The sequence below is a fragment of the Fukomys damarensis genome, unplaced genomic scaffold (genome assembly GCF_012274545.1).
Source record: "Fukomys damarensis isolate Sample0158 unplaced genomic scaffold, DMR_v1.0_HiC HiC_scaffold_24, whole genome shotgun sequence".
Classification (NCBI taxonomy): Eukaryota; Metazoa; Chordata; class Mammalia; order Rodentia; family Bathyergidae; genus Fukomys; species Fukomys damarensis.
In genome coordinates, this window is record NW_022900936.1 from 63,923,512 (window position 1) to 63,933,308 (window position 9,797).

At 38.7% G+C, this 9,797-nt stretch overlaps 1 protein-coding gene across 2 annotated transcripts in view; it reads right to left on the minus strand.

The window, feature by feature from the left end:
• Window positions 1-9,797, minus strand: part of Gpr156 (G protein-coupled receptor 156) — a 98,904-nt gene that overhangs the window by 16,595 nt on the left and 72,512 nt on the right. For both annotated transcript variants that reach the window (XM_033755917.1, XM_033755916.1), the window contains exons 4-6: window positions 4,195-4,324; window positions 3,872-3,982; window positions 693-818 (exon numbers count right to left, since the gene is read on the minus strand). In XM_033755917.1, the coding sequence (XP_033611808.1) occupies window positions 693-818; window positions 3,872-3,982; window positions 4,195-4,324 (367 nt within the window). The remainder of the gene's footprint in view (window positions 1-692; window positions 819-3,871; window positions 3,983-4,194; window positions 4,325-9,797) is intronic.

The following is a 9,797-nucleotide window of genomic DNA, read 5'->3' on the forward strand; positions in this document are numbered from 1 at the left end:
TTTTGGTTTTTTAAGACAGGGTCTCACTATGTAGTTGAAATTGACCTGGAACTCACTACATAGCCCAAGCAGGTCTCAAACTCACAGTGATCCTCCTGCCTCAGCCTCCCAAGTGCTGGGATTACAGGTATGGTTGATTCCTCTATATTCTTCAGTCCCCTATGAGGTTGGAGACATACTTCCTATTAATTGAATACCATGTGCCAAAGCATATTAAGTCTTTTACTTGTTTCTCTTAATCTTCATCATAGCCCTACAAAATAGGCAGTATCATTATCTGTACCTTATTTGGAAAAGAGACTTTGAGAGGTTAAATAACTTTCTCAAGGTTATGGGGCTGGTGAGCATGGAAGAAGTGGGATTTAAGCCAGGAATAAAGAACTCTACCTCAAAATACTACCTCTGCCTCTCAACAGTTAGGGGAAGGCAACTTCTTGTAGCTGAAAGTTCTTAATATTGGTGATGTGGAAGCAGAGATAATTGCCAGGTCAGCTCTAGAGTGCTGCCATCTCAGGGGACACTCAAAGACTGGTGCAGGAGGAGAAGGGGAGTGGCAGCCACTGCTCTTGACTCTTCTTCCTCTTCTTGTACAGGGACAGCCACACAGTGGGCGGTGTTGAGAAAAGGACCCTGTAGAGCACAGAGGCCGGCTCAGGTCAGGAACTAGATTCCCCAGGGATTAGGCCACTCACCGTCATGCTGACACCAAGGATCTGGAGGCACTGGATGGGATCGATCAGTACCCATGTCATGAGCAGGACCACATCAGCCATCACCAGGGCTGCTACCAACCCCAGTAACTGTAGGTCTTTGATAATCTGCAAGAGTCAAGGTCAAAATGTCCTTTTGCTTGCTGGTTACGTAACAACGAGGCCAAAGTATTTTTACATGGACTATGGGCTCCAGGGACAGTCCTTCCAAGGAGCTTCAAACACAGCCGTCAAAAATGAAACAGGCACCAAACATTTATAGTGGCTTCTATGTTGTTTTCATCATTGTTATCACTAAATATTTTCATTTGTTTTAACCTTTTTACATTCTGTCTTTTCTGACAAAGGACTCAAAGGGTCTTATAAAATAAATACACTGCTATTTCTAGATGTGTTTATATGAACACATAGAGAAATGTGGAGGTTTTTAATATCAAGGTGGTAACAACTGTCAACTGAGAGGGTGGGGTTGAGAGGTGTGGGAACAAGAGAACTATAATATGTAAAAACGTACTTTTTAAACACACATATACACCATTTATATGAAGAGACTATGTTAATTTTGTGATCATAAAAATAAAACTAAGAAAAATACATACTGTGACAGCATGAAACACTGAAAATACCAGGGAAGGGAGAAAGTAAGTATGAGGAAGGCCCAGGTGAGGAATGTACAGAGCACTGATGAATTGGGGCAAAAATGTGTGTTTGAGCTCTTGTCAACTAGTGGGAAGAAAGAAGCCCAACTAGTTACATGATTCCATGTGTTTGTAAGATGAAAATAAGTCCGCTGCCTAATAAAACTGCTCAAGACCAATAATAATGAGAAATTCTCCAAAGCAACAAGATATATTACGTGTAAAAAAAGATACCACCCTTCTCATCAGATATGAGGCTAAACGAGAAGACAGTAGAGGGACAGCTTCAAAGTACTGAAGAAAAGACAGGGGCCGAGGACATAGCTCAGTGGTAGAGCACTTGCCTGGCATGCTTGAAGCCCAGTTTAATTCCCAGCAAAAAAGAAAAGAGAAATAAGAGAATAAAAAGAAAAGAGAATCCTTCAGAAACAAAGGCAAAATAAAGACTTTTTTATATATATACAAAATCTGTAAGAATGCAGCACTAGCATACCCACATGAGAATGTTAGACATCCTTCAGGTAAAAGGAAAATGATACCGCATGAAAATGTGGATCTATATATGAAATTAAAGGGAGGAGTGGGTGAAGGGAGGGCAGGGATAAGGGGAAAAATGAGAACCAAGACCTGTCATGTAAAGGTACAAGATCCCAATAATGAATGTAATTGTACTGTATACCTAAAGTGTACCAATACATTCAATGAGAAAAAAAATTAAAAATAAATATATTATAATTGATATATTAAAAAAGAAATTAAGTATGCTGGAAATAGTAACCACAAGGAAAATTTGGGATTGATTTTATTAAATACCTTTAAAAGATAACTAATTACTTAAATAAAAATGACAATAGTATGTAGCTTATATCATTTAAAACTCAAAAATAAAAAACGAAAACACACCCAATCAGAAAAAAACAGGTGAAAGATCTGAACAGACACTTCACAAAAGAAGATAGATGAATGGAAAATAAACATGTGAAGAGATGTTCAACAGTGCACTAGGAAAATGAAAATGAAAACCACAACAAGAGACTATTACTAGACTGGACTAGAGAGAACCTACTAGAATGGCTAAAATGAAAATATCACTAAATCAGATGTTGGCAGAGATGAGCAGAGGAAATGGATTTCAAGTACTATTGGTAGAAATGCAGACTGATGCAATCACTTCCGTAAACAGTTGGCATTTTCTTAAAAACTTAAATAAGTACTTAGGCAGGCCAACCATTCTACTCTTAGATCTGTATAAAAAAGAAACGAAAGCATAAGTCTACATAAAGAGGTATACAAGAAAGTTCATAGTCTCTTTATTTTTTTAATAGTCCCAAACTGGTAACAAGCCAAACATCCATCAACAGGCAATCTACATACTGGAATACTACTCAGCAACAGTAACAAGAGAACTACTAACACACGAAGTAACATGGTTGAATAATTACAGTATTCATCAAAATAATCATGTGACTAAAATAAGCTAGGCAAAGGAAGACTACATTCTGCATGATTCTGTGTACATAAAACTCTGGGAAATAAAACCGATCCACAAGGACAGCAAGCAAATTAATGATGTCCCGAGAACAGGGACAGGAGATGTAGTGACTGGACAACACAAGGGACTGAGGAAGGTTGTGTTCATTATCCACCATATTTTATGGGTTTACACATGAGTCAGACTTATCAAATCATAGACTTTCAGTACATGTAATTGATTGCATTGTCAATTATGTCTCAAACAGATATTTCTGAAAAAGGAATCAGTCTTCCAGAGGGTTAGATGAACATTTTGCTACACATTTTCATCTGTGTAGTTACTTACAGCTAAGCTTTTGATAAAGATTCACCATCATTCAATAATGCTTACTAAAAGATCCCATCATTCCAGAGAAGTAGACTTCAACTGAATGATGTATTAGGTTTGGGCTGATGGCTAGGTCTTGAGTCTGGGCCGTCTTATCAGGGAACTTGATAAATAGAAGGATGTGGTTACAGTGATGCCTGACATCAGGAACCTGTGGGTGATCTGGCTGCCATTGGCTTTTGGTGTTGCTTCTTACTGCTCTAGCTCCATCTCAGTGCAGAGAACTGCCCTTAACATAAAGGAGAAGTGAGTTTCAGGCCGGTATGGGTGGAGGATATTCTGCTAATTTGCTACAGCTTTACTTTCTACAGCTTTTTTTCCTTCCAGCTCATACCTGCGCCAAGCAAGCAACAGTCTCCTTGGATATCTTGTTCTCTCTCACACTGGTGTCAGATTTGGGCTAGCTCACAGGTGCCCACAGGGCCTGGGATGGGTGCCCAAGGAAGCAGAGCATATGTCCAAAAACACAGCTCCCCAAAGCAATGACTCATGGTCTTCTAGGCTTGGAGCTGTAAAGGCCACATGACTTTGAAGCCAGGAACAAGAATTTCAGGTTATTCTAAAAGGAGTTCTGGTGATCTGTAGCAGCCTCTCTAGCTTTTAATCTTCTGTGGAGCTTTTGTATGCAATCCAGCACTGTGTACTTGCTGCTGCCTACTCACCACTCTCTTGTTCGGGACTCTCTGGGTAAACACCTTGTAGAGTCGCCAACTCTTCCCCAGAATGGGACCAAACACAAGGGAGGTCCCAATGCACAGCATGGACAGTCTTATCTACAGGTAGAAGGGGACAGAAGCAAGAGTCATGAGAGGAACCTTCATCACTTCTCCATGTATTCTGATCTGCAAACCCTTCAGTCTTCAGAGGGCATGGGCAAGAAGTGGGCCTTGCTGACTGTGTGCCAGGGATCACTTCTGAAAGTGTGCACACCAAGATACAGGAAACCACCACTCATAGGAGTAGTTATTTTCAAAATATCACCTACCTGGATGAGAGTTTCCATTGAGCTCCCCACTAGATCATCTTGAATTCCAAAGAGGTAAGCGCTACTGTAAGTCAGACAACTTCCCAACAAGGTCACGATGTTCAGATTGGGACTGGACATCTTCACAATCCTAGAAGAGATTAGGAAGAAAGATACTTACAGCCATGACCTTTTACACTGGGGTAAAAGTTCTGCAAGCTCAATCAGTGGTTCCTCCCTACCATTGTTTCTGATGTAGCCAAAAAGCCAAGGGCCCTGCTGGAAGAAACCATTTTATGACCCTTTATGGTTTTTTTCATTTATTTTTCAAAGAGAATTAAATTCTGGCACTTGTTTGAATAACTCCAGGTCTTTTAAAAGAAGTTGACTACCTACACACAGTTGGTGTCACAGGAGTTAGGATGCTGCCCATGAAGCTTGGGGTTGCTAAGAGATGCTGTATGCAGCTTAGTGAAAAAATAACTATAAGGGCCATAATCAAAAAGACAGTTTGGAACTCTTAGAAATGAGCTGTAAGGCCAACTACTATTTGGAAAGAGGTCTGGGATTTTTATTTTTCATACACTGTTCACTTTATTTTATGTGTAAATTGTTTTCCTCTTCTGTATTTGACCAAGAAAGAGAAAGTAGGGATCAAAAGTAAGAAGTTAGGGCAGTTCTTTTTTCTTTTTTATGAAGGAGTTTTAAATGAGATTAGAGAACATTTGAAAGGTCAGAAGGAGATGTTTACGACAGATGTGATTTAGATTAGGTATCTCAGACAAGCCCTGGGCACCAGCAGAGGCTCAGGTTGTGAACTAGTTTACTTAAGGGGAAAAATAGGTTTACAATGCAGTGACCAATAACAAATATATATAAGAAGAAATGAGGCCAGGTGTGGTGGTGCACACCTGTAATCCCAGCACCAGGGAGATTGAGGCAGGGGGATCACTGTAAATTCAAGACCAGCCTGGGCTACACAGTGAGTTCCAGGTCAATCTCAACTACATAGTGAGACCCTGTCTCAAAAAACCAAAAATAAAAAAAAAATGGAAAAAGAAATGAGGAGTAATATAATTGTATTTAAGAATTTTAGCTAGCTAGCTAGCTTTCCTTCCTTTCTTTGCTTTTTTTTTTTTCCTCATTGAGTTTATTGGTACATTTTAGGTATACAATACAGTTACATTCATTATCTGGATCTTGTACCTTTACATGACAGGTCTTGGTTCCCATTTTTCCCCTTGTCTCTGTCCTCCATTCACCCCCTCCTTTGTCACTCAGAGCTGTGTGACTCTGAGTGCACCATCTGACTATTCTAGGCCTGTGTCTCCTCATCCACAGAATGAAGGCACCATTTTCTTTCCTTTTTTTTGGTACTGGGGATTGAACTTGGGTCCTTGCACTTACAAGGCAGGCGCCAGAATCACTGAGCTAAATACCCAGCCCCACCACTGTTGTATCTATACCACCACAGGTTACTGTGAAAGTCAAGTGAAGTATGCATCAAACCTCTTGGCAAAGTGAAAGATGATGCAAAAAGTACATTTTAGATTTTTGGTGTTACCTTCAGCTCTGTGCAGCACTGATTTGTTCCTGCTCTAGTACATCTTGAACATTACTTTCAGACTTAATTTCTTTTTTTTCCAGACTTAATTTCTTAAAATACCACCTTTATCACTTAGCCAAAAAGTGTAGCAAATGCAAATGTAAAAGAACATTCTTCCACCATTCAGTTTAAGTCTTCTGTACCTGACTTTAAGATATGGCTCTATGGTCTATACCTCAACTTAATAAAGGCTATCTATGAAAAACCAACAGCCAACATCATATTAAATGGCTAAACACTGAAACCTTCATGTTAAAATCAGAAACAAGACAAGAATGCCCACTATCACCACTTCTCTTCGATATAGTTCTGGAAACATTAGCCACAGCAATTAGACAAGAGAAAGACAATAAAGCAATAAAGATGGGAAAGGAAGAAGTTAAACTGTCATTATTTACTGACAATATGATACTCTACATTGAAGACCCCAAAAACTCCACCAAAAGACTTCTAGACTTAATTGACACTTTTAGCAGAGTAGCTGGATACAAGTTCAACACCCCAAAATCAATAGCCTTCTTGTCCACAAATAACAGACTCACAGAGAAAGAAATTAGGGAAAAAATTCTTTTCACAATAGCATAAAAAAAGAAGTATCTAGGAGTCAATCTAACAAAAGAAGCAAAAGACCTCTACAGCACTCTGAAAAAAGAGATCAAGGAGGATATAAGAAAATGGAAAGATATCCCCTGCCCCTGGGTAGGAAGAATCAGCATAGTGAAAATGGCCATACTACCAAAACTGCTATATAGATTCAATGCAATGCCAATTGAAATTCTAACACTATATTTCACAGAACTAGAAAAAAGAATCCAAAAATTCATTTGGAACCATAATAGACCTAGCATAGCAAAAGCCATCCTAGGCAACAGAGACATGGCAGCGGGTATAACAATTCCCAATTTGAAACTATACTACAAAGCCACTGTGATAACAACAGCATGGTACTGGCAAAGAAAAAGACCTGAGGATCAGTGGAACAGATTGGAAGACACACACACACACATACACACACACACACACACAAAAAAAAAAAAAAAAAACTCCAAACACACTCACCTACATTATCTTTGACAAAGGAGCTGACAGTCCCCACTGGAGGAAAGATAGCCACTTTAATAAATGGTGTTGGAAAAACTGGATCTCAACCTACCAAAGATTAAAATTGACCCTTATCTGTCACATGCACTAAATTAAAATCCAAGTAGATTAAAGATCTAAATATTAAAACAGAAACACTAAACTTGCTAGAAGATAAATTAGGCAGAACTCTTGAAGACATTGGCATAAGAAAAGACTTTATAAATAAATCCTTAGTAGCACAGGAACTAGCAGGAAGAATCAACAACTAAGATCTCATCTCATCTTATTAAAAAGCTTCTGCACTGCAAAAGAAACCATCAGCAAAACTAAGAGACAGCCTACAATGTGGGAAAAAATTTTTACCAGCTGCTCCTCAGACAAAGGACTATTATCTAGAATATATAAAGAACTCAAAACAATCAGACCCCAATATAAGGACCTGATTCAAAAATGGGCATGTAAAATGAACAGATATTTATCAGACAAAGAAGTAAAAGCAGCAAGTACATATATGAAAAAAATATTCCACATCACTGGTCATTGGAGAAATGCAGATGAAAACAACAATGAGATTCCACCTCACCTTACAAAGAATGGCTGCTATCAAGAAATCACTCAATAACAAATGTTGGCAGGGTTGTGGGGAGAAAGGAACCCTTCTCCATTGTTGGTGGGAGTGCAGACTAGTGCAACCACTATGGAAATCAATATGGAGATATCTCAAAGAGCTGGGACTAGAGGTTCCATTTGACCCAGCCATCCGTCTGTTGGGTATCTTTCCAAAAGAATTAAAAGAATCATATCACAGTGATATATGCACACCTATGTTTATAGCAGCACAGTTTGTAACAGCTAAAACTTGGAAACAGCCCATTTGCCCATCAGTTGGAGACTGGATAAGGAAGATGTGGTTTTTCTATAAAATGGAATACTACTCAGCCATAAAGAATGAGAAATTAGAGTCATTCATAGGAAAATGGATTCATATTGAAGATATACTCCTAAGTGAAGTAAATAAGTCACACATGTGTAAATACCAAATAGTTTCTCTGGTGTGAATAAACTATAATAGTACATAAGATCCTAATGAGATATTTGACAACATGAAATAGGAAGAAAAGGGCTAAAGGTGTAGGGAAAGTGGGAAGGGTGGGGAAAGGTAATAAGGGAAAGAAAAAAAGAGAAAATGAAAGAATGGAAATAAAATGTTTGTAAATGGGGAGGGGAGGAGGGTGTGAAGGGAGGGCAGGGACAAGGGGAAAAAATGAGAACCAAGACCTGTCATGTAAAGGTACAAGATCCCAATGATGAATGTAACTGTACCTAAAATGTACTAATAAACTCAATGAGGGGGAAAAAAAGTTATGGCCCTATGGTACAGGGATTTATCTGCCACCTGCCTCGAAAGCACAAGAACCCAAGTTCAATACCTGGTACCAAAAAAAAAAAAAAAAAAAAAAAAAAAAAAAAGATAGGGCCCTACCCTACATAGCCACTTATTCATTCAGGTCTGTCTGTCTGCTGTCCATGGTTTTAAACTATGGACTTGGGAAAGTGATTTTTCCTTACTTTCTTTGTTTCTCCATGTAAGAATAGGGTACATATGGTAAATATTAACTGCATAAATAAGAACAGTGCTCACTAGCAGTTTCATAGTACATTTTTAAAGAAAAGTGAAGGGGATTTTTAAAAAAGGAACTGAAGGGAAAGATGATGAAAACAGAGCTTTTACAAATGGGAAAGGGACCAAGAGCAAAGAGGAAGGGGAGAGGTAAGGGATAGGGAAAAAAAAAGAATGAAGTATTATCTACCAACTCCCCAGAACAAATGTAATCATTATGTACTGCAAATGTGTACTAATAAAATTTAAAAAAGAAAAGCGCTACGTTAGAGGGGTCAGTGATGACACTGATTTGGGTTAGAGCCCTGCTGACCTGAGGTGGCCACTCAGTGCAATCCAAAGCCTGGCCAGTGGCTTCACCAGCGGGTGGGCTCCTGTGGGACCATTCTTCCCACGGCCACTCCACGAGCTTTTGCCTACAGCCAGGGTTATGGGATGGAGACTCCCTCACCAAGCACCTTCCTGGCTCTCACAGCCTCACATCTGTTTTGTCTAGATCATGGAATGATAGGTTCCTCACTTGCTTCTTCTCTGCATTTTAAGGGAAAAGAAAAAATATGAGAAAATGAAAAAATGGAAATGAAGTGTTTGTAAAGGGGAGGGGAGGAGGGGGTGAAGGGAGGGCAGGGACGAGGGGAAAAAATGAGAAAAAAGGCCTGTCATGTAAAGGTACAAGATCCCTATGATGAATATAATTGTACTGTATACCTAAAATGTACCAATAAACTCAACGAGGAAAAAAAAAGAAATTTGAACACCACAAATCTGGTCTCCTTTCAGTGATGAAGTGCTGTACAGAGTCCTGATTTAGACTTCTCCCCCTTTCTGATCTAACTGAGGAACTCAATTTAGTTAGTTTTGATGAAACAGACACCAATCTTCACATCTCAGGTGTTTGTGTAAATGCACTGTTCAAACAGACATGTTTTAGCATTATATATGTGTGTTTTGACAGTTTTTTCCTGAGCAATTTCATTGAAGGCTTTCTTCAGAAAAGAAGCTATGAATAGCTGAGTTCCGTATTTTGTTTGGCCAATGAACACCTGAAAGCCTCTTAAGTGAATCACCTCCAATTCATCAGATAAGTTATTTAGGGTTGGGGAATGTACTTGCTACTTTGGTAGGAATTCAACCATCAATGTCATTTATATTTTTTTCTTTGAACTAAAATCTGAAGCCTACATAACTAAATTTCTCAATTTAGCCACATACAAAATTTCCAGAAAACCAGAAGATTTAAATATTATATACTTAATGATAGATAGCCAGAGCCATCTACATTACTTGTTTGAATGTTTTTTTTTTTTTTTTTTT